The following is a 24,755-nucleotide window of genomic DNA, read 5'->3' as shown; positions in this document are numbered from 1 at the left end:
CAAAGTTTCTTGAACCCTAATTTTAGAAATTAAGGCTCTGCTCGCATATGAGCAAGTGTCACATCGTGCCCCAAGAGCTGTCTGTGCTGGCTTAATGTGAAAGGCTTAGAAAATAAACAACAGAACTCTGCGCATGTTCAAGGGTGCTCTTTCCTCGCCACATTTTAAGGCTGAAAGCACTTAGTGACCGCTTTCCCCTTCTCTGTCTCTCTTTTCGGGGCGGATTTCCTTTCTTCTTTTTAGCCCCCAAATGCCCTTCAGCCTTTGAGGGGAAGAAAGAAAGGACGAGCGAAGAACCGCATCTCATCCCGCCCGCCCCCCACCGGTTGCGATTTTCTTTCCGCGGAAGGATTTGAGCGCGCGAGCGAGAGAAACGAGGTTCTGCGAGAGACAGCGCGCGCAAACGGCCCAGCAAGCCGAAGGGAAGCGCTGCTGCTGCTGCTGCTGCTGCTGCGCGGGACTCCTTCCTCAATCTTCCCGCCCTTGCCTGGAAAGAAGTTCCCGGCCGCAGCTTCCTCTCGTATCCCTGCGCGTCCGAAGGAGGCGGCTCCTTGTGAGGGGAGGGGGGAAAGGCGGCCATTTTGTTCGCCCGCCGACGCTGTTTGCGGCATCTCCTCCTCCTCTACCTCCGGAACGAGGGACCGACCGACCGAGCGAGCTGGGTTGGGGGGCGGGAAAGCGAGAGAGGGAGGAAGGGGGCGCGCGCGGTAGGCATTAAGGAGAAGGAAGGAGCCAGCTCGGGAGCGGGGGAAGGGCCGCGCGGGTCGACCCGGCCGGCTCCGGCTTCGCTCCCTCGCCCCGGCCGCTGAGAGGCGATGGCGGATATTGACAAGCTCAACATCGACAGCATCATCCAACGGCTGCTGGAGGGTGAGCGAGGAGGGCGGCTTGAGGGAACGGAGCGGCGGTGTGTGTGTGTGTGGGGGGGAAGGATAGGGATGTACAATGAGGCTGGATTGAGGGGGAGGGCGGCTTCCTTGGGGGGCTTCCGCCGCCCTCTGGGGTCGCTGCCGCGATTTGGGGAGGGGGCGGCAAACCATTAAAAGGGGAGGGGTTGTCCACAGGCTTGGTGGGGGGAGGAGGAGGAGCAGCAGCGAGGGGGGGAGGGAGGCCGTTTTATTTTATTTATTATTATCCCACACTTTATCCAAAACAGTGCTTATTTAAATTTTAAAATACAAACATACAGGCCTACGAACAAAAAATACAAATACGAATTTGCATTATCCCACCCTTTAGTTACAAAACAAAAAAACCCCACTGACTATAGCGCTCCACATGACGGTTCTTGGTAATAATAGTCGCAAATAGTAATACAATAAATGAAGCATAATAGCGTGGCTTGTGTGTGCGCGCGCGCACCGCTGTTCGCCTTCTCTCCGCTTCTCGTTTCAGGCACTTCTGGGGCGCTTCTCCCTTCCTCCCGTATCTGCGGAGGGTGCAATTGGGGGGGGGGGGGCGTTGTTGTGTTTGGGGGAGATGGTCGCTTACGAGACCCGAAGGTGTGGAGGCCAAGGGAAGGGGGTTATCTAAGGTGTCTTTGGGGGGCTTTTGTATGTTCGGCGGGTGCCCACCAAAAATGAGGGACGTTTCTGGAGGGGGGTTGTACTGGTGCATGGACGTGCATGCCTTTATGTTTATATTTAGGTATATTTTATTTAGGTATATTTATTTATTAATATTTAGGTATGCGTGTGACTTTATTCATTTACAGTACAGGTACCGTATTTGCTGCATCTAAATGGTGCTGCTGCTTTTGCCACAAAAAAAGAAGGAAGAAGACAGGAGTGACGGGTAGGAAGGAGGATGCTGTAATGGTTTTGTGTGTGTGTAATATATATTTTGAATATGGGGTGCGTGGATTATTTGAGAGAGGACTCTTAACAATACAGAGGTGTGTGTGTGTGTGTTTGAATATGGGGTGTATGGATACACAAAGGTCAAAGTGGTATAGAGAGGATTCCCCCCCCCTGCTCCCAAACGTTTAACTCTTTTTTGGGGGTAGTAAAGGTGTTGCTTGAGAAGAGTAGGGGTTTTGGAGGCCCTTGACAGGCTCCGCTTGGGGGGGGGATGAGTATTTGGAGTGGAATTGGGGGTGGGCTCCCAATATTTATTTGCACTGGGGTTTCCTGTAGGGAGGGGGCAGGTAGGTTGCAGAGGAGCAGTGAGATTGAGGAACATTATTGAGAGCGGAATTTGGGGTTGCTTGCCTGTGAAAAAGTGTTCCCATAAGGTGGATGGGTCGAGTAAGGGGGTGCTGTTGAGGGCAGGGTGGGGAGAAGCTGCTGAACCTGATTAGGAATGATTTTTTTTATTGCAGTGGGCTTTTTTTAAAAAAAAGTGCCCCTTTGTGGTTCTGTGAGGAGGTGAGGTGAGGTTAAGAGTTTCAGCTAGAGGAAAGGGAAGTAGTAATTAATGTGGGTGGGGAAAGGCTATGTGGAGGATGGTAAGAGACCCCCTCACATATGCATCAGGGTATCTGAAATCCCATAGCCCTCCGCTCATCTCAATTCTGACTTTGTCTTTGGACTCTCCTGAGTTGCTTTGGCAGGGAAGGAGGCAAGACTAAAGGGTCCACATCCAAGATGGAGGGTCCGGAAGGTGCTTTGTTTATGCTTCAGTGATCTCTTTTCAGATTACAACAGTCTCTTCCTCAGTTGTTCTTGTACACTGCGTGTGGCTGTGTGTGCACACACATATAACTTAAAGATAGGTGGGAGTGCACACAATTCTGATACATTAGATGTGCATGCAGTGGTTTATTCCGATGTTTTTCATAGGGTAAGTGCATAAGTAGTAGGTTGGCCATTTTTCATTGTTTTGCCCTCTGCTTAGCAAAGTGGAGTCTTACTTCTGTAGTACAGTAAGAGAAATCAGAGTGTTGGTTTAGTTTCCCTCCCCACGCTGCATGACTGCTGGCCTGGGGAATCATGAGGGCATTAAAACATTGCTCACCCTCCTATGGCAGTCTGTTGTGGCCATTATTGTGGCAAGGGTGAAGCTTGCAAACAAATTAAAAATTTAATCCTTGTAGCAGCATGAACATTCGGCTGCTCTAAAGACATGATTGCGGGCCACATGGATGTCTGCTCATTTGAACATTTTCATCTGTCTGACCTTGGTGCTGGGGTTGTTTCTGATATGCCATGTTCCCTAAATCTTAGTGCATATTTCAATTTCTAGGTTTCGTTAAATGTGCGTATAAATCTTGGCTGAGGTGAAGAGTTGTGAAGTAGCTGGTGACAAATTATCCTTGTAGCAGCAAGCAATATCACATTTAGCTAGGGAGGGAGGCTGCACTAATCTAGCTTTGAGTCTATCCAGGACTTATACTTGAAGAGTTCAATCAGGGAATTAACTTTTCATTTGATGCAAAGTAATCTGCAGCAATGTGGTCTGAGCTAAATTTAAGGGATATGTCTTGCTGTAGTCACTCACCTCACTTCATCATCCCTTCCAGTTTTTAAAGATACCTTTTAAAAAGTCTTTCTCATTTATTTTAGTATAGCTGTGGAAAGTGATAGGATTTGTGAATGTAGGATATTTGGGATTGGATAAAATAGAATGTTACTAGAGGGATTGCTTCCATTGGTTTGGTGTTAGTCCTTTTTTCACCACTTTGATTTAATTAAAAATATAATTTATCATGTCTCCATCAATAAGCTTAAATTTAAGATGCCAACGATATTGATTTAATGTAGATTGATTTCTCAGTAATTTCAGTGTTAAATTTCTTGCTGCATAAACTTTGAAAAGTTTGTGTAGAAATAACTCTAGGAGCCAAGCAGGGCACATCAACATCTATTAGAAGATAATATAAATTGTGACGGAGAGAATTTTTGAAACATTTCCACTTGGAATTGATACTTAAAAGTAGCTAATCTGCTTCTGCAGATAATAGCACTGGTTCCTGTGTTGGCTAGCTCAGCCCCAATGAAAGTGAGCCTTCAAAGGGGTTAATGTTGTAAGACATATTTGGTTGATTTGTGTATTGGCTAGTGCAGTTTCTTAACTGTATATTTATACCCAGCTCTTCCTCAAAGAGCTTGGGTTACTTTGCATGTGGTCTCCCAATCTTTTTCCTCACTGTTAATTGGTGAGAATTGTGTAATTGTTCAAGGTCTAAAAAGAACATCTCCTTGACTAATAATTGACACAATCAACAAGGAAGTAAGTTTAAAATTGCCAGAGAAATTGTTATCACAAAAGGTAAGAGACAATAGTAAGATCATAGAATCATAGAGTTGGGAGAGATCCTGAGGATCATCTAGTCCAACCTTCTGCAATGCAGGAATCTCAACTGAAGCATCCATGACAAATGCTTACCCAGCCTCTTCTTTGGACCCTCCAAGGAAGGAGAGAGTCCACAACCCTCCTGAGGGAATCCATTCCATTGTCAAACAGCTTTAACTTAAAGTTCTTCCTGGTGTTTAGTCAGAATCTCCTTTCTTGTACTGTAACTTGAAGCCATTGGTTTGAGTCCTATCCTCCAGAGCAGGAGAAAACAAGCATGCTCCATTTTCCATGTGGCAGCCTGTAAGATATTTGAAGATGGCTATCATATCTCCTCTCATTCTCATCTTTTCCAGGCTAAACATGCCCAGCTCCTTCAATCATTCCTCATAAGGCTTGGTTTCCAGATCCTTGATTATCTTGGTAGCCCTCCTCTGCATACGTTCCAGCTTGTCAATATCCTCCTTAAATTGTGGTGCCCAGAACTGGACACTATACTTCTGTTGATGCAGCCAAGAATATCATTAGATTTTTATTATTATTTTGTTGCTGCTGCATCGCACTGTTGACCCACATTAAGTTTATGGTCTACTAAGTCCCCTAGAGCCTTTTCACATGTACTGTTAGTAAGCCCGATGTCCCCCATCTTGAATCGGTGCATCTGGTTCTTCCTGCCTAAGTGCAGAACCTTCCATTTGTCCCTATTGAATTTCATTTTTTTGGTTTGGCCCCAGTTCTCCAATCTATAAAAATCATCTTGAATCCCAATTCTGTCTTCAGCTGCATTAGCTACCCTTCCCAGTTTGGTGTCATCTGCAAATTGGATGAGCATCCCCTCAATTCCTTCTTCCAATTCATTTATAAAGACATTTAAAATTGACCCAGGACAGAACCCTGTGGCACCCCACTTGTCACTTTTTCCCTGGATGATGAGAAACTATTAATGAGCACTGTTTGGGTTTGGTCAGTCAACCAGCTACAAATCTACCTAACAGTTACCTCGTTCAACCCACATTTTACCAGCTTCCTTACAAGAATACAATGGGGAATTTTGTTAGAAGTCTTCCTGAAATCAAGATAAACTTATGTCCACAGCATTCCCCTGATGTACCAAACCTGCAATTTTATCAAAAAAGGAAATGAGATTCGTCTGGCATGACATGTCTTAGTAATCACAGCATCTTTTTGTAAGTGCTCACAGACCAACTGTTGAATTATCTGTTTTGGGTCCTTTCCTGGTATTAAGGTCAAGCTGACAGGTCTGTAGCTACCTAGGTCTTCTTTTTGAAGATGGGGACAACATTTGCCCACCTGCAGTCTGTAGGGAACTCACCTGTTCTCCAGGAATTGTCAAATATTATAGACAGAGGCTGTGAGATTACATCTGCAAACTATTTTGGTACCCTTGGGTGCAGTTCATCAGGCCCTGGAAATCAACACTTGTATGCTACTGCTACTACAGTTTGGCACAGATGTAGAGGAAAACCATAGTTTCATGCTGCAGCAGGAGTGGCTAGCCTGTGACCCTTAAGATGTTGTTGAATTATAGGTTTCATAATCCCTGGCCATTGACCATTCTGGTTGGGGCTAATGCAAGTTGTAGCTCAGCAACATCTGGAGGACCATAGGTTACCTACCCCAATTCTGTGGAAACATGCTGTTGCCGGGTATTTTGTCTTTGGTGCCCACAGCAGATTCTTAGATTTCTAAATGCAGCAGCCCTGTGCCCCAAGAAAGTTTGGGGACCCTGGTTTAAAACTAAAAGCAGAAACTTTCAATCTCCTGGTAGGCATTATGAGGAAGAAGTTATTGTAAAGAGAAATTCTATCATTTCTGGATTAAGCCAGAGTGTACAAAGTGCTTTATGGTCATTTCTCATCCACTCCACTATACAGAAATTCCATTTTGCAATTGGGTAGCTGCTGGATCTGAGAGGGAATAATTTGCCCATGAATACTGGTCATTTCATGGCTGTATTGAAACTTCAAACTCTCTGATCATCTAAGTTCCAAGACATTAGCCCCTACTTTTCTAAGCACAATTCAAAGTGTTGGTGTTGACCTTTAAAGCCCTAAACAGCCTCAACCAAGTATAACTGAAGGAGCGTCTCCCCCTCCCCCCATCATTCTGCCTGGACACTGAGGTCCAACGCCGAGGGCCTTCTGGCAGTTCCCTCACTCTTGAGAAGCAAAGCTACAGGGAACCAGGCAGAGGGCCTTCTCGGTAGTGGTGCCCACCCTGTGGAATGCCCTCCCATCAGATGTCAAAGAGATAAATAACTACCTGACATTTAGAAGACATCTGAAGACAGCCCTGTTCAGGGAAGTTTTTAATGTGTGACATTTTAATGTATTTTAATTTCTGCTGGAAGCCGCCCAGAGTGGCTGTGGAGACCCAGCCAGATGGGCGGGGTACAAATTATTATTATTACAATATTATTATTAATATTATTATTACTTCAGTATTCATAGGTAGTTGGGGATCTATTAGCAAGCAGTACTGGCCACTTTTCTATAGAACTGGAAAGTCTTGTAAATGCCTATTAAGACCAATGCAAATGCTGGCTAGCTTTTTCATTTATTATCAAAGATTAAAATATTCTTTTGGTCCTGTCAACAAATAAGACATAATGGCCTAGTTGTGATATAACTAGAAATTATAGTTTCCCATTATGAGAATGATCCTGCATGATGACATTTTGGCTTGTATATGTTCCCATGCCTGTCATGCATGAGGAGAGTAGGGCTGGGTAATATCTGGTTTTCAGTAAAGTGATATATCGCCAGTAAAGTGATATATCATGATATACTGATATCACTATGTCTGAAATAAGGATGGAGCTATGTAAGGCATTGTGGCGTCATGATTTTCCCTGCATTGTGATTTTTGCCGGCACCTGCTCTTGTAATTTGCTGCCCCCCACATGAGGCAGTGGTGAGCTGAGCTGGCAGAATTGACAGGGGCTGCATGAATCAAGAGAAACATTGGCTGGCTTCACAGTTTCCCCCCATGAAAAATCATTGTGATTTTTGCATAGCACACATATAATGATTTGCGATATACTGTATTGCCAGGTCAAAAAATATGAAATGGTATGGATGATATAGACTTCAAACCAGTTTTGGACAATATATTGCCCAGCCCTAGAGGAGAGATTAACTGTAGTTCCTTGTTATTTCCTAACTCAAGGACCTATGGTTTCTTCTAACTATAATTAACTAATTGCAATTTATTGATGAAGTTCTGTCAGGTCTTATTTTCTATTAGGTCACATAGATGGCTGACTCTAGTATTCAAGGTGGGGCTACTGTTTTTTTGTTTTTTTGTTTGTCTTCATGAGATCTGAAGGAAGATATTAAGCATGCAAATATTTCCCATATATATCTCTTTCAGTATTTGTTTGCTTCATGGAGAATTTCCTTAAAGCTCAAAATGGTTTCTGCAAAAATCACAGAAAGTGACTAAATCAGTTTGCTTTTAGGAGGGGAAGCGTTGAATTGACAAGACTGTCCAAGACTGCACTTTCCAAACCCTTGATGTACACAGTGAACACTGTTGCAGTTAAGCTGGTTTACAACATGAAGGCTTATTTTAGAATAGTAAAGTTACTTTAGAACACTACAGAAAGCAAAAAGTTGTGGAGAAGGAGTGAATTCAGGTATCAACTCTTGTACAATGTTACATAATGACCACTAGTGATAGTTGTGTGGGAGATGACATTAAGTATCAGCTGAGCTCATGAATACCGTGTTTCCCCCTTTTTAAGGCGTAGTCATAAAATAAGCCATAGCAGCATTTCTAAGCATTTGAGAAATATAAGCCGTACCCTGAAAATAAGCCATAGTGATAGGCGCTGTGCGGAATAGAGCACTGAGCTCCCCGAGTCAGCAGCAGCAACGCCGGCCGCAGCAGTGTTTGCTGAGTCCTTTCTTGCTTTTGGGACTTGGTTACTGTGCTGGCTTGGGATGGTGTGTGTGCAATTGCTGTTGCTGCTTCGTGTTTTTCAGCCAGATTCTCTGGGTTCTAAGCACTTTCCCCCGTTTGTTTGTGAAGCAGCACTCGGCTGCAGCCCTTGCCTCTCCCGGCGGCTGCATGAATGCTCGATCCCCAGGAGGCTGCAGTTGATCGCTATCTCCTTTTCCATTTCTTTTGTCTTTGAGCACCCGGCCCCACCCCCTCTCCCCTTCGTGGAATGAAGAACGGAGTTTTAGAAGCATTTCCTCATTATAAAAAAAGGTCAGGAACTTTTACTTTAACCTCAAAAATGGGATATTTCCTCTCTCTAAAAACAACTCTGACCTGAACACCAATAAAACGGGGGTAGATCACTTCCAGTTTATAAATCCGCAAGTAGATCGCAGTCTCCTGGAAGTTGGGCTCTATACTTTGGCTGATTGCAAGCCTTTGCATCTTTAAAAAACAAAAACCATGCGCTTCTCAGTCTTAATTTTCCTTTAATTCACCCCCCTATACCCTCCTCCAACCATTGCCTCCTTCCATTCCTTACCCCCCTCCCTCTCTCCCCACTTCCCTCACTCCTGTGCGATCTCATTTAGTCATATACTTGCTTTTTCTGTTGTGTTGTCTATTTTATATTTAATATTATTACCCTTTATGATGTTACTTTTTCCCTTGCGATAATTATTATTTTTTATCTTTAACTTTCCTTTCCATATTTTTCCATATATAACTCAACACTTTCCCATTCCTTCTTAACTCTTTGGATAGAGTGCCCCCCCCCCTATTATTGTTGTTAATTTTACAATTCCTGGATTTTTTATGCTACAGGGCTATGGGGCTTCACTATTTGACCCCCCCCCCCAGGTTGGGATTTTTAAAATAGTTCTGTGGGTCCCAGGGCGCAGAATCACCCCCGATCCTTTCCTTTGTCTAAACAGACCTCTTCCCCCCTGACTTTGGAAGGCTGTGCTTCAAGGGTGATACCAGGGGTTTTTTAAGACCTGCACCTCTTAAGGATTGTTACGGTCCATAACTTCCATTGCTTTCTACAGGGTTGGGGGTTTAAAGCACTGCCACCCCACCCCACCCTGCAGGCGCTCGGAACTGGCAGCGCCAACAACGCGCCCAGCAGCGCGCAGAAGAGAGCACCGAGCGTCCTGAGCCAGTGGGTCCCAGTTGTACCAGCACTTTAAAAAAAAGACACCCCCTGAAAATAAGCCACTGCGTGTTTTTTTGAGGGAAAAAAGTTATAAGACGGTGTCTTAAAAAAGGGGAAACACGGTAGGGTGTCTCCTCTCTCTGCAAGTAGCCTTACTCTGTAACCCCTCGTTTAGAGGTTAGATCAGCATGACTTCTATCACAGCATCTTTTTTGTGGGATTCCCTGCCTTGGGAGGTCTGCCTCCCTTGTGCCATTAAGTAAACAACTCCATTTCTGAAAACGTCACCCCCCCCTTCAGACCATATGATGGTTTGATGTTTATACATATCAACAATACAACACCTATCAGGGTATTCATAGAAAAAACGCTAATTTCTAAATGATGGTTCACTAAGTTGCAGCAGCTTCTTATGAGATATACTGTTCAATGATCCCTTGCAAATAGTTGAGCCCCAGCTATTTTGTTCTTACAGATCAAATTTATGATGACACTTTAAATCTCTGGGTACAGGATATTCAGGGAGTGGGAATTTATTTACACAAAGCAAAGTTTGGCAGAACAGTGTTGCTTCTTGGTTGGACCAAGAAGAAATCCCTTAATTTGTTAATATTGAAGGAATGTCTGTTTACAAGAGGTTCATACACTACTGACAAACTAAACTTAGATATATATTTTCAGATCTAGTGCTAACTTGAAATTTTCAACAAGTGCATGTAAATGTCAAATATGAAGGACGGTAGCAAGGGCTGCAATGTTATAGCAACTTTAATTGGTTAGATTAATTAACAATATATAATTGACTTAAAATATGATTAACTGAGAAGCATTTTTAAAGCATTTGAGAATTCTGAACAGACAAATCACATTGCAAAATATATTAGATGCGGGTGGCGCTGTGGTCTAAACCACAGAGCCTAGGGCTTGCCGATCAGATCAGAAAGTCAGCGGTTGCTCTGTCCCAGTTCCTGCCCACCTAGCAGTTCGAAAACACATCAAAGTGCAAGTAGATAAATAGGTACCGTTCCAGTGGGAAGGTAAACAGTGTTTCCATGCACTGCTCTGGTTTGCCAGAAGCGGCTTAGTCATGCTGGCCACATGACCCAGAAGCTGTACGCCGGCTCCCTTGGCCAGTAAAGTGAGATGAGCGCCGCAACCCCAGAGTCGTCCGCGACTGGACCTAACGGTCAGGGGTCCCTTTACCTTTACCTGCTAGAAGTACACGATATTGTAGTATGTTGTCTGAAGCTGGTATGACATTCAGATTGTGATACTGGTTTCAGACTTTGAGCTGACAATACAGTAGTTGCTTTTAGTAATTCCTGAAATCAACAAAAATGTCTGAAATTTCAGTGCTTGAAACATTTATGCTATTTTTGCAACGTGTGCAAATTCTGCATGCTTTCTAGAGGTAATCTCTTCTCATTTTAAGTCATACCACTTTCAGAGATCTTGGTCATACTTCTTATTTATTGGGTGATTAAAGTAGCAAGTTGGAACCTGGCTTGTAGGCTATATTGTCCAGCTTCTCTTTGAGGACATCTAGTAAGGGAGAGCTTATAGGAAATGACTAGAATTCCGAATGGTATCAAATGCAGATTGCTATTCTAGGATACATTCCTTTTCATCCCTGCCTGGCCAAACTTCTCTGCTTGTGAGAATATAAGCTGAGGCAGTGGCAGAAGCTTCTGTTTCACAGATGATGCTGAATAGTTTTGCCTTCAGGCCTTTGGTTCCCTCTTTAAGAGCATTACTACAGTACAAGTGTATCGTTTCTAAAATGCTTGGTCTGTTTTCTGTCTATAGAAACTTTTAACACGGTAACACCCTTCAGTTTACTGTTTAAAAGCATATAATGTAATTATCAGTGGGTCATTTCTATAAACTCTGTTGCTGGTGGACACTTTGCATTTGAGGCTGCTTACTTATACTGTACAGTGGTACCTCTGGTTAAGAACTTAATTCGTTCTGGAGGTCCGTTCTTAACCTGAAACTGTTCTTAACCTGAAGCGCCACTTTAGCTAATGGGGCCTCCTGCTGCTGCCGCGTTGCCAGAGCAAAATTTCTGTTCTCATCCTGAAGCAAAGTTCTTAACCCAAGGTACTATTTCTGGGTTAGCGGAATCTGTAACCTGAAGCATCTGTAACCAGAGGTACCACTGTATTTCCAGTTGTGGAATCTCACCAGACGAAAAATGGGAGGAGAGAAGTTTTCAAATTCCTCTTGGTTTTGAATTAAGATATTCAACTTTTGCACCTCTTCCCTTCCATGTAATTAAGAATACTGGGACCGCAGCTTACATGGGGGTTTTGTTCCTGGGGGTTGCATGCAAAGGCAAAATTTTGTGGGGCTATCCGAGATCCTGTGAAATCTCAGGCTTGCAAGAACCTCCAGAGCCCAGTAAGCAAGAGTCTGCTGCTCCTTTTCTATTTATGTAACTAATGGTGATAACTTGGAATCCTTTGCTTTGTCAACTGACGGCAACTTGGAAGTTGTATGCAGGCAGTGTCTGAAAATCCCCAGGTGTGTTTTGCAACTGGTGCAGGTCCAATTGTAACCACATGGAGATCTTTAGATGCCTGGTTGGCAACGGATATCTCCATTTGGCTGACCCCTCCAGCTTGCTTAAGCAGGTATGCAAAAGAGCTTATTCAATTTATAGCCTACCTTTTCCTCCAAGGAGTACATGGTTTCCCCCCTTCTCAGTTAATCCCTACAACAACCTTATGAGGTAGGTTAAGAGGTTGTGACTGGCCCAAGGGCATCTAGTGATCTTCATGACTGAGTAGGGATTTGAATCCTGATCTCCCAGGTCCTAGTCGGACACTGTAACCACAACACCACACTGGCTTCCTAGAGAGTACTTCTGTGAGGCAGCTATATAAATTAGGTAGGTGAATAAAAATGGGGGGAGCAGAATATCACTTGGAGAAGGATCTGAAATTTTTCCTTAAAGCTTGAATTTGTTGTATTCTAGATAGTTTTATTTGATGTTTTAATGCATTGTAAACAACTTGCTTTTTTAAAATATAAAGCAGTAGAGAAATGAAATGAGTAATAACAATAATAATAATAAATGTCATTCCCAAAAAAAGGGCACTTATAATCCTTGTATCTGTATCCTAAATGTTTCACCAGCATAAAATACATTGGTGCAGCCTATATATGAAGTATTTGTTTCCTGGACCACTAGAATTTAGGAACAACACATATTTAATAGGCAGTGTTTTCATTATTTGCCTGTTAATCCCAGCAGTGGGAAAACTTCCCTAAGCTTCAATCGAAATCTGCTTGGTAATCATGAGTCTTCTCTGTAAGAGTTCAGAATATATTTCAAGACCCAAAATTGGTCATTTCCATTTATTGTAAATAATCTCTTTTATGTGTTTAATGATGATTGAGTTGAAACTCAGTAGATCTCATTTGCTAAACATGACCATCCTTTTTTTCTTTCACAGTAAGAGGGTCAAAACCCGGTAAAAATGTGCAACTTCAAGAGAACGAAATAAGAGGATTATGCTTGAAATCTCGAGAAATCTTTCTCAGTCAACCCATTCTCTTAGAACTTGAAGCACCACTTAAAATATGTGGTAAGCATTGAGATTTGTTGACTCCAACTATCCTTTTTTTAATGAACTGATGATGATGTGGCACAACTTCTTAGGTGGTAATTTCACCATCTCTGAAGATGGCAAATCCATTAAAATATTGCTGTCAAAGTACTCTTGCCATCCTATGCAAATCATGGTACTTGAGGGAAAAAGTAGAATTGATTTGCAAAGAATTCTGAAGGGAAACTTCTTCAAGTAGACAGAATAAAGAGGACACAAATCCCAGAAAGAGGAAGCTTTCTCCATCACCCCAGTGGAGATTTAATTTTAGGTTATGGATACAGGAAACGACCGATTACCTGGGGGTTATGTTCCTGACCCCTGCGCACATTGGTGGAGCATGCATAAGCCCACTTCACCACATTATTCCACCGCCCTTTTACACCCCCTTTTCCAACCACTTCCTCATTGCTGTGACGCACATGGGCGCGCATCAGTTGGTTGTTGCCTGTATCAGTGTTAGTAATATCCATAACCATTTGTATACTAAAAAGTGGTGACCCATTTTTCTTCATCATTGTATGATTCTGTAAGATGGAGCAGAAGGCATTGCTTTTCACAAGAAGTCAAAGTAAGTTGTGTTAGATACTGCTTAATGCAAAAGATTTAAGATTAAACTGGACTTGCTTAGTCGGAATTAATAACAAGTGAAATTTTCACTTCAAGCCAGCTTTAATTTTTAGGACTGGCTTTGCAGTGCTTCTAATCTCACAGATCACAAATGATAGTGTGAAGGTTTGTACTTTGGAGAAAACAATGGCACATTCAATTGAACATCTCTTGCAAAAACACCAATGAATGGAATAGGAATTGCTAATTGGAGGAAACTTACCATTACATACGCTTTATTTTCTTAATGTTGTGTAACAATTCTTATTCTTTAAAGTGAGTATATTAGCATGCATTTGCTTTAATGAGCCAAACTCTCAAACCATATCAATGCCATTTGGTTTTGTTTTCAGGTGACATCCATGGACAATACTATGATTTACTTCGACTCTTTGAATATGGAGGTTTCCCACCAGAAAGCAACTATCTATTTCTTGGTGACTATGTTGATAGAGGGAAACAATCTTTAGAAACAATTTGTCTTTTACTGGCCTACAAGATAAAGTACCCAGAGAATTTTTTCCTCCTTAGAGGGAACCATGAATGTGCCAGCATTAATAGAATTTATGGCTTCTACGATGAATGTAAGTACTTCTGGTGCTGTCTTTTGAGACTTGGGAAAGTGATTCATAGTGTAAATGTCACTATTTTTACAATAAAATAACCTCTGGGTTTGGAGTGAGTTGCTTATTAATCACAATACTGACTTGCCTAGTTAAGATACTTTTCTATCATTTTAGCAGGTGAAGTTTAGCCTTGTTGTTCTTCCTTTGCTTTCTTTAGAAGAGAAAGGTGCAACTACAGTCCGGTCTTCACCAAGTCACTGCTCTGCCAGCCTCCACTTCAGTGTTAAATTAAGCTCATATTTATAATGTTAACTTTTTCATTTTGAGTTTGCAAGTACAAGTACTTGAACCCATTCCTCCTTGAGTGGGCACTAAGAAGCCTCTGGGTGGTGTTGTCTTACTCCAGTTGCTGGACTGGATGTGAACTCCTCCCCTTCCTTGGAGGGCAGTTCATTATCTGCCTTGCTTGAAGATAAGACATACCTTGTTACTGCTCTTCTGGTCCTTTAATAATCAATTGATTGGTTAAAAGCAAGCCTGATTGAATTGCATGCCTTTTTTTTGTTCATGGCGGTTAAGTACAACAGGGATGCTCCATGCCATGACACAATGTGTAATCTCTGTTTTTTTTTGTTGCACTTTCTGGAATTGACTATAAATTCAGTTTCTGGCTGTTCCATTTGGTGATATAAAAGTATATTGAAAAATATACTTACTTGTTTTCAGGACTTTACGAATGAGATAGTCTGCTTTTCTTATAGCCTCTGTCACTTGCTTGTATTCAGGGGTGCACTACCTCTGAACACAGGTGACGTTTGTCATCAGGGCTTTTAGCTGTTGGTAGCTGCCATTAATTTGTGTCACAAGCTTATTTAAAGCCGTCCAAGCCAGTGACCACACTGTGGCTTGTGGAATGAGCGCCATACATTAATTATGCGCTGTGTGAAGTAGTGCGTTTCTGTGGTCTGTCCTGAGCTTCTTGCCAGTTTATTTCTGGAGCAGGTATTATGACGGGGGGGGGGATCCTCAAGGGTTTGAGATACCCCTGTGTTTGGGTTTTAGCAGGTACAGAGAACAGTTCCTCTCTGCCAACACAGACTAGGACCTTAATGTTCCATCACATAAACAATGATTAAGCAGATCAAAGATACAAAAATGTAAATGCAGGTCTCCTTGTCCTCCCTATTCTCTTCATCTGCCACTGTTATATACCAAGTGAGTTCATGTACTGAAATATCTCCCTAGGTAAAAGAAGATACAACATCAAGCTGTGGAAAACCTTTACAGACTGCTTTAATTGTTTACCAATTGCAGCCATTGTGGATGAGAAAATATTCTGCTGTCATGGAGGTAAGTTGATACAGTATATGATTTACAAAGTGATACTTGCTTATGCCTTACTACTGACCATCTTGGAGAGCCACTCAGACCCATGCAGTGGCGTGGCAGCTGGGTACACTTGCCCCAGGCCTAAGAGGATTAAGCTGGCCAGGAGGCCTTGCCAGGCACCAACTTCCTTTTTTGTTTGAGTTTATAACCTTATTCTATCAAGATTCCTGCCCCAGGCCTCAGACAAGCTCTGTGCAGGCCTGGAGCCACTTTCTATGTATTGCAGGGCTCTGCGTTTATTTCTGTCTATCTAAAGCACAGGTTGAGCACACTGCAAAATTTCACAGCGAATGTCAATTGAGATAATGGTTTCTAACTCTTACCAGGTTTTTGGTGTAACAGTGTATTGAAGAATGTTTGTCCAAGCAGCCTGGGTGTTTTTTATTCATACCTTTGTTTGCATAGACAGGGGTCAGCAACCTTTTCCAGCAGTGGGCCAGTCCACCATCCCTCAGACCATGTGGGGGGATGAACGAATTCCTATGCCCCACAAATAACCCAGAGATGCATTTTAAATAAAAGGACACATTCTACTCAGGTAAAAACACACTGATTCCCGGAGCGTCCAGGGACCTGATTGAGAAGGCGATTGGGCCGCATCTGGCCCCCGAGCCTTAGGTTGCCTACCCTGGCATAGAGGAACACCTGCAAATTACTTTGACCGAGTGTGATATAGGAAAGAGTTGTTGGTCTGAATATAGTTCCCTCCCCCATACCATTTGAACTGCAGTCATGACAATGAATCACCAGAACAGCGAATCTGGTGACGGGAAGTAACCCTGTATGCATTTGGTGACTCCACCATTAGAGTGAAGTGACTATAGGGACGTGGGTGCTCCAGCTCATGTGTTACTGTAGTGATGGCTGTAGTGATGGGGTTAATTGATAATCTGAAACAGAATGAGAAGTAGACCTTTACTGAAAAGGCCTGATTTTGCAACTGCCGGAACTCTTCCACTGAAATATGATGCTATAAATGCATGCTATCTGCTTGTGGGTAATTGCATAAAGGTAAAGGGACCCCTGACCATTAGGTCTAGTCGTGACCGACTCTGGGGTTGCGGTGCTCATCTCACGTTATTGACCAAGGGAGCCGGTGTACAGCTTCCAGGTCATGTGGCCAGCATGACAAAGCTGCTTCTGGCAAACCAGAGCAGCGCACGGAAACACTGTTTACCTTCCCGCTTAGAGCGGTACCTATTTATCTACTTGCGCTTTGGCGTGCTTTCAAACTGCTTGGCTGGGAGGAGCTGGGACCAAGCAACGGGAGCTCACCCCGTCGCAGGGATTCGAACCACCGACCTTCTGATCAGCAAGCCCTGGGCTCTGGTTTAACCCACAGCGCCACCCGCGTCCCTTGGGTAATTGCATACTTGTAGGTAATTGTAGGTTATCTGGACAGTTCCCAGTGCAATGTTATAAAAATACTTGTGTTATACTAACCTAGCATATCCTGGCCCATTTTTGATTTAAATATTTAGCCTTGCCATTCCTGAACTATAAGCAACTGCAGTATGCTTACACAGGCAAAAACATCAGGGTTGCAATACTAGGCATTGAATTGGGAGGCTACATCTGAACAGATGTGAGGACAAATATTATGACCTTGCAGAAAGGCCAGATCATACCTCTTTAATTTGAGGCAGCTGCTTTAAACCAATAAAATGTCCTATTTTTGAGCAGCTTAGATAATAGTGACTGTGATGGGCAGCTTGCTCTGGAGATGGCTGGTGTGAGGGGAAGGATTAAGCCTGTAGCCTTCCTTGCTCCTTCATTCACAGCCTACTGGAAAAGAGATGGAGTTTTTAGCACTGAGTTCCATCTTGAAGAAGTTTATCTTTTTGTGCCAATCAACCCTATGCTGTGTAACCCCTCCAAGCCAAATTCCAATGTATAATGGGGTGATAATATGTCCCAAACAAAGCTGTGTGTGGTGTTGAAAAAGGGACACTGAAATCCATTTTCTTGGATCAGTTCTTGTTTGAAAAACCATGGGACATTTTTCTTGCTCCAGTATGTTAACATTGATTGCAACGAAAAGTACCCTATCGCAAAAAATAATAGACTACAGGGACTTTTTATATGCAGAAAGAAAACTAAATTGTATGTTACTGAAATTTGGGAGCATTGTTAATCATTGTGCAGATGACAATATCCTAGTTTATGAAGATCACATTGTAAGACTACTGTGTGAATTGTGAAGTGAAAAGTGCATCCATTTGTCTCACAAACTGTCATGGTAACTGGTTGTAAGATCCTACATGGGAATACTTTAAAGACATTTTACCTCTTTAGGTAAAAAAATGGAAAGCATGCAAAATGTATATTATATAGTGCAACACTCACTCTCTCACATACATACTATTCACCACCTTGATATATTTTATGAAAAGGCATTACAGAAATATTTCTATTAAATAAATATATAGAAGGAGTTTTGGTTTGGTGCTTGTGTAAGAAAAAACACTCACTCTGCAGTACAGGCACCTTCCCACTTACAGAGGGCTATGTTCCTGGGTACCATGCATATGCATGAAATCGTGTGGTTGGAAAAACCCATTTAAAAAGCCAAATTCCACTGAAAAATTTGTCAGGAAGTGGGTGGGATGAAGGAGGAAAGTACTTTGTTTAACAGGATGGATAAAAATAAGGACTGAAAACTGGATCATGGACTTTGGTACTTGCTGGACTGAAAGGGGAAGGCCGAGAACAGGGGGGGGGGGAGAATTGGGGATAAGGAGAAAATTTAGAATTGGGAATGTAAAAAGGTGTTAAGAACATGGAAGTTTTTTGGGGGGGGATTGGGGCATGGGAAGAAAAAATATGATGATGAGATAGAAACAAGATTTAGGAGTTATTTAGAAGTATTACAAAAGAGATTGAGGAATAATCTAGGGGACGATTGGGGGTTCCATTCCTCTTGTCGGCCCTCTGCGCGCGGGGAGCTCTTGGTGGCAGGGGGGGCTCCTGGGGCGGGGAGGGAGGGAAGACTCAATTGGAAAAAGAACCATTGTCTCTCCCCTTCTTCCCCCTAGAAACTCTCTGTGGCAGGGGGAGTGCTGGGGGGGGGAAGAGAGAATGAGAAATGATGTTAGAAGAAAATTTAATAGAAAATAAGGATGTTATTGATATAAGATTGGAGAATTTCGAAAATAGAGTGGGGAATATTACAAGAAAACTGCTCAAATGGTGTTGAAAATGAAAATCAGAAAAGGGGGAGGTAGGGGAAGCCCATAATACAATGTTTTGGAAAAAAGATTTATCCTATTTTATATATATAATTTCTTTGTCTCTTTTTCTTTTTCTTGTGTTTTTCTTTTCTCTTTTTCTTTTTGAGGATTTTTGGTTAAAGTTTAAACAGTTGGGTGGACACTCACCTACTCTCTTCTCACTATCCTAGGACCCCTCGGTGGCAGGGGGGGGGTTCCTGGGGTGAGGAGGGAGGGGTGGAGATAAGCCCGATTATAAAATGCACCATCTTCGACTGCACACTGTTCATGGGAATACCTTGTGGCAGGAGGTGTCTCGTGGAGGGTGGGTTAGAAGAAGATGGAAATTATGTACTTAATTGTGTATGTGTTTTTGTTTTGTTAATATGCAAAAAATTAATAAAAATTATTTAAAAATAAAAATAAAAAGCCAAATTCCACTACAACCGCACTCTCCAAACCTCCTTTCTCAAACTTCAACTCTCCATAGGCATCAAAGTTTGGTGCAAAGGCTCCTGGAATTGCTAGCCGTTTTGCCATTATTTTTGAGCTGTTTTTGCCCATTTCCACACGCTTTTGCAGTTTAAATCGATTTATTTATTTATTTCCCAGCACCACACATATATGTGGTTGCACGTGAGTCGAACACGCATTAAGTGAGGAAACACCTGCGCTATGTTGCTTTGGGTACCTGTTTTCACCATGGTGATTCTGTGAAGGAGTCCTCTTCCTGTTAAATTTTCTCATCTAGGACCTCTTTAAATACCCTTGATCTGCCACTTTCTCCTTCCTTCAGATTCCTTCCTCCTTACCCTCAGATCACCACTCTTACACAGCTGTGAACTCTTAGTACTAAGTACTCCAGCTACCCTGTCTTGGGTCTGAGGCGTGTGGATGCCCATACAGGTGTTCTATTCATGGGCATTTCCCCCCATGACTCTTTAGTCTTTTTAAAGTACAGTCATTCATATACATTTGTGTGCTAGTTACAAAGTTATATCCTGTAATTCGCTTTGAGAATCTGAACCTCTTGTCCCATCATCTGTGAGGCATACCAAATCAGATGCTTCCACCTAGCTGGCTCTGCAGGTGGAACATGTTTTATTTTGTCTCTACGGCTGTTTCTTTCCAGCATCATTTATGCACATGTGTCACGACCACTGACACTTCTCGCACAGTACCTAGACACCATGTGATGTCTACAGCCTTCACACCATTCGTGCAAGGCACCATGGGGGCTCCACACCAATCACAAATTCCTATGTTCCTAATCAGCTCTATTGCTACCAGTATCCTTGCCTCGCAGTAGCATGTCCTTGGCATGAGAGGATAGTTCATACCATAAATGGGACATATCTGAGGAATAATTTTGGATTGCACTGGATAGCTTCCTCAAAATAAGCATAGATGAAGTTGCAGTTGGAATGAAGATACTGTCACTGCACAGTGTGTGCATTTGCCGAGTGCCCAGTATGTGAACAAAATGCAAAGCGGTTGCATCTTAATCCCCTGCAGGCTTATCGCCAGACCTCCAATCAATGGAACAAATCCGACGAATTATGCGGCCTACTGATGTGCCAGACCAAGGCCTCCTTTGTGATCTGCTGTGGTCTGACCCTGACAAAGATGTCCTGGGATGGGGAGAAAATGACAGAGGAGTTTCTTTCACATTTGGAGCTGAAGTGGTTGCAAAGTTCCTTCATAAACATGATTTGGACCTTATATGCAGAGCTCATCAGGTAAAGACCAAATGCTAAGAGTTGATCATGGGGAAGGAGCCACCAGCTCCTGGGCCCCAGTGGACATCCCTTGGTCCACCACGCAAGAAACTGGTCAGTGTCTCCTCTTTTTCCCCTCTCCCCTCCCCCTTCAAGTTCACTTGCTTCAGAACGATGCTTGCTTTACGAGTTCCTGGCGTTACTGATCTAGCCTTGTCTCTAAATTGCAGAATGACATGCAGTTTGTGAGGTTAATGTGGTTTTGTAGCTAGAAGAATGAAAGGGTGCTGGAGGCCTGGATTCATAGGCTCAGCCATAGAACTTCCTGCATAGACCACTATGCCGCTGTTCTTCAGTGTCGCATGGTAAAATATTTAGATAAATGCTCAGGTGTGTGTGTGTGTATGTGTAAGTGTAAGTAACCTGAGTAATCTTTGCAGCAAGTCAGCAAGGTGGTTATAGATCATCCCAGAATGGGGTGGGGAGCAGGTGAGATTGGGAGTGGTTTACACTAAGATCATGATGACATGGCATAGCTTTGGTAAGATTTGAACCAGGGACCTTTGAGATCACGACTTGGGTTAGCCACAACACCAAAGTGATTCTGCTGCACTAGAAGGAGTGGAAGGAGGATTATAAAAGGTTAGGAGTATTAAAATTATTGCTGTTGTGTGATATTCCCCCCTCAATTAATTGAATTGTCTTTGCTTTAAAGGTGGTTGAGGATGGATATGAGTTCTTTGCAAAAAGGCAACTGGTAACTCTGTTTTCTGCCCCAAATTACTGTGGGGAGTTTGACAATGCGGGTGCCATGATGAGCGTGGATGAGACTCTAATGTGTTCCTTCCAGGTACAGTATATTTTTAGGGTTTAGGTGCCTCATTTCCCCCAATAATGTTGCTTCTTTTCACTTTTAAGCTGGTCTTCCTTAAATTAAACCAGAATCGTAAGCACTAGCTATTTGAAAATGCGTTCCATTTCCTTTAATCTGTGCTGAGGCACCAGCTTGCCATAAAATAAGTAGGACAGCTGTAATCTGTTCCACCTTGAATTGGATTGTCCAAAGAGTCATGGCTCTTCCCTGCTGCCTAATGCTGGTGATCTGAGAGGAGGCATCAAAAATTGCAAGCAGTGGGAGGGAAAGCAGGGTGACATTTATATCCAAGGTGCTGCTGTTGACCTTTATAGCCCTAAATGGATTAGGCCAGAGGTCCCAGGAGCACCTGTTACTGAATGAGCCTTTCCCATCCCGTGGATTGAGATTCTGGTGGCACCCTGCTTAGATACTCTCTTAAGTGAAGAAATGTCTTCCTCTTGGAGCAAGGCTGTTTGGGCAGTAGAATCTGCACTGACATTCCTGAAGACCCTTCTATTCCCTCTTCCCTTTGGGAGTGGAGGGAGTCGTCTTTTCCTACACTGCAATATTTCAGTACGGTGAGGCTGTTTAAGATTATTGCCCTGAAAAATAACTATTTTTGTGTGTACCAAGACTCTGAATGAATGATTCTACAGCTCTTAAGCCACCTAGCCATGCCCATTGGGTGGAAATCACAAAATTATGGGTGTAGAATATATATAACCAGGTTTTGGGCTAACACCAGTAGCCCCCTTCTTCTCTGTTCAACTGCATACAGTGCTTCCATGCTAAGAAAGAACGTTGTCATTCCAGATTTTGAAGCCTGCCGAAAAGAAGAAGCCCAATGCTAGCCGGCCTGTAACACCACCCAGGGGTATGATCACAAAACAAGCAAAGAAATAATCACTCTTGGCCCTGCCTAGTTGGGACTTGTACTATAGTATATAATCATTTTTAAAAAACGGTAACTTGTATCTGTCAGCTTGCTAAGACTAGATTAATGTGTTTGTGGGTGGTTTTTTTTTTTCATTTTGATGGATGGTGTTTGCTGGTTGTAACAGCAAATGAGACTTTCTCCCTTCTCAAGAAGAGTTTTTTAAAAATTCTTAATGTTCATATGAAGAGAGAGAAAATGCTTTCCCCCCCTTATTGTTCCAGCTGTATACTTCACAGCAACTTATCCTGTCATTCCGGGTAATTGTACAATTGACTCCTTTAACCTGTCCAGACCAGGTGGTGTGTGATGCCTGCTTTTCTTTTAGGACCTAAAGAGGCACTAGTGTGCTACAAGACTAGGAAACTGATTACTGTTGAATTACATATTGTTTATACAAACCACTGTGAATGTCTTTTATTTTATTGTTTTAAAGGGATTGCTTTTTTTCTTGTCATGTACACTAGTTATGTTGCTGTCAGCATTTTGAAACCACCCCCATAACCTTTGCCAGCTTCCCTGGTATGATGTATATTTTAATTCAAGCACACTTCCCTCCCATATACTTCAATACGACAATTAAAGCCATTATTTTAAAGGTTTGTGTCTCTTTTTGTGAAACCAAAGTGCATAGAGAAAACTTGTTGGCACAGCTCATAGGGATGCATTAGCAGTATCTAAGTCAGGTTTTTTCCTCTGCAGGAAGGACGACTTGAACTAGCAGAGAGTAATGCTGTGATCAGCTGGGATGCAGGATTAAAGCCTTTTGATACTTCCCCTATATTCAATGTCGAAGCTTGGTACTGTGCTATTTTAGCCAGTTCAGAAAGCTGTAACGTGTGGAGAGCTGTTCAGAGACTTGCCTGAGAATTAGAATTCCTTTTAGGGTTTTTTTGTTTGTTTGTTTTGTTGCAGCTGAAGACTTATTCCACAAAGTTTAAAAAACAACCAGCTACAACAGTGAACACTGTTCACCTGTTTCTATGAATATAACACAGTATCCTGTGGTGTGTGTGTTTTTTTTAATTAAAAAAACCTAATCTTTTTGAACAGATGACAGTGTACAATACAATGTGGTAAAATGCTTATTAAATGAATAACTTGTTAAATTTTCTCAGTGTCAATTTTATCAGTATTGCATGCATGCAGGGTAGATTGCAACTTTGGGGGGGGAAATGTTTCACAAAGAAGCTTGAGCCTACCATGCTGATGAGTCCTCCTTAAGGAACTGAATTTGAACAGCAGCTGCTCAAAATGACAGGGCAGGATATCACCTCTGAAAAATTCCTGACAGTGGTGACCAACTGGGCCTAACTATTCCTCTTGTGGTTTCCTTGTCGGAAACAGTGAAACCCAGTGCTCCAAGAGAGTAGATTTCAACTGGGTATCTTCTGGGATGAGCATAGATCAGCTTTGCAACAGCTGGTCAGCTTGCAGGCAAAGCTAGATCATAAGGAACTGTACCCAAAGAGTGCCTGTTTCAGAGTGTACTTGGGTTGGATGGGCACAAGATTTAAGAGGCCTCTCTGGTGTCTTAACTGCCCAGCAGATATGCAGGACTTTAACAGGAAGCAAGCAGACTTGGATTGTCAAAGAAGGCTGTCTTGCCTAGGGGACTAATAGTTGTACAGAGTGCGTGTTCATTTCCTTTGTTTCATACAGTGGAAAAGGAAGGAACCAAAACGTACTGCAGACCAGGGCCTTTTTGTTAACACACTTCAAGATGCACTGCAACAAGCAGAAGTGGCAAAGGGCATGCAGAGCTTGTGCCATCAGCTCTTGAGTGAATCATGCCCCAGAAGAAACTGCAAATATGCCCTGTATATTTTAAACACTCTCATTCACTTCAGTTGCATAGGTCAAAAGCGGTGAGGGGAGGAATGGTGTAGCAGGAGCAGAGGAGCCTAGCCAGTGTAACTGTTGGGCTGAGATTCCTTGCTCTCCCCCCCCCCCCCATGCTGAAATAAGTGCTTGCATGCTTGACATTGCAGCTCTGTGTTCTCCAGCCTTTCTTGTTTACTGCTGGGTCTTGAGACAGTCAAATCCCTAGTTTCTCCTGAATGGGGTAGGATGGAAAGAGACAACTTTTTCCCAGGCCTTCAAATCTCCAAGAAATGTTAAATCTATAAAATAGTTCATATATATCTAGTTTTTCAAATCCCCAGTTTTCATGAGCTGGAATGGTTGAGAGGAGTCCCAGCAGGGTCTCCTAAAGTTGGCACAATAGGAGCTGGAAATTTTGTTGCCTGAGGCAGAGCAGCAACTTTTGTCACATCAAAGTGCATCGTATCTAAGCCCAGTCAAGTTGTTTTGGCACCCGAAGTAGAAAAGCCCCATCCTTCCCATAATAAATCGTGATTTGCTGTCCTTTCATTATACCCAAAATAAGTTGTCTCGGGTGGCCATCTCAATTTGCCTAATGGCATGGCCAGCCCTAAGGCCAGTGAACTGAAAACACCTGTGTGAATAGTGTGTTCAGACCTGCCTGTGTCGGAACTGCCAAATGGGTTT

At 42.7% G+C, this 24,755-nt stretch overlaps 1 protein-coding gene across 2 annotated transcripts; it reads left to right on the top strand.

The window, feature by feature from the left end:
• The first annotated feature begins 545 nt into the window (after window positions 1-545).
• On the top strand, window positions 546-23,353 carry PPP1CC (protein phosphatase 1 catalytic subunit gamma). 2 transcript variants are annotated; one of them, XM_035117740.3, is made up of 8 exons: window positions 546-870; window positions 12,811-12,942; window positions 13,926-14,156; window positions 15,384-15,488; window positions 20,252-20,475; window positions 21,170-21,304; window positions 22,124-22,184; window positions 22,947-23,353. In XM_035117740.3, the coding sequence occupies exons 1-8, from the start codon at window positions 816-818 to the stop codon at window positions 22,958-22,960; spliced, it is 957 nt and encodes a 318-aa protein (XP_034973631.1). In that variant the 5' UTR covers window positions 546-815; the 3' UTR covers window positions 22,961-23,353. The 2 variants fall into 2 exon arrangements, with proteins under 2 accessions (XP_034973631.1, XP_034973630.1); XM_035117739.3 differs by having other exon boundaries at window positions 22,124-23,353.
• The last annotated feature ends 1,402 nt before the right edge of the window (window positions 23,354-24,755 follow it).

This window comes from Zootoca vivipara, chromosome 6 (genome assembly GCF_965207765.1).
Source record: "Zootoca vivipara chromosome 6, rZooViv2.hap1.1, whole genome shotgun sequence".
In the NCBI taxonomy this organism is placed as follows: domain Eukaryota; kingdom Metazoa; phylum Chordata; class Lepidosauria; order Squamata; family Lacertidae; genus Zootoca; species Zootoca vivipara.
The sequence above is the reverse complement of the archived record's forward strand: the minus strand, read 5'-3'. Positions and strand labels throughout refer to the sequence as shown.

Coding starts and splice junctions, on each gene's coding strand:
- PPP1CC (XM_035117739.3), top strand. CDS start 816: ATGGCGGATATTGACAAGCTCAACATCGACAGCATCATCCAACGGCTG. Junction 20,476..21,169: donor TTATATGCAGAGCTCATCAG/GTAAAGACCAAA, acceptor TTTGCTTTAAAG/GTGGTTGAGGATGGATATGA. Junction 21,305..22,123: donor CTCTAATGTGTTCCTTCCAG/GTACAGTATATT, acceptor TTGTCATTCCAG/ATTTTGAAGCCTGCCGAAAA.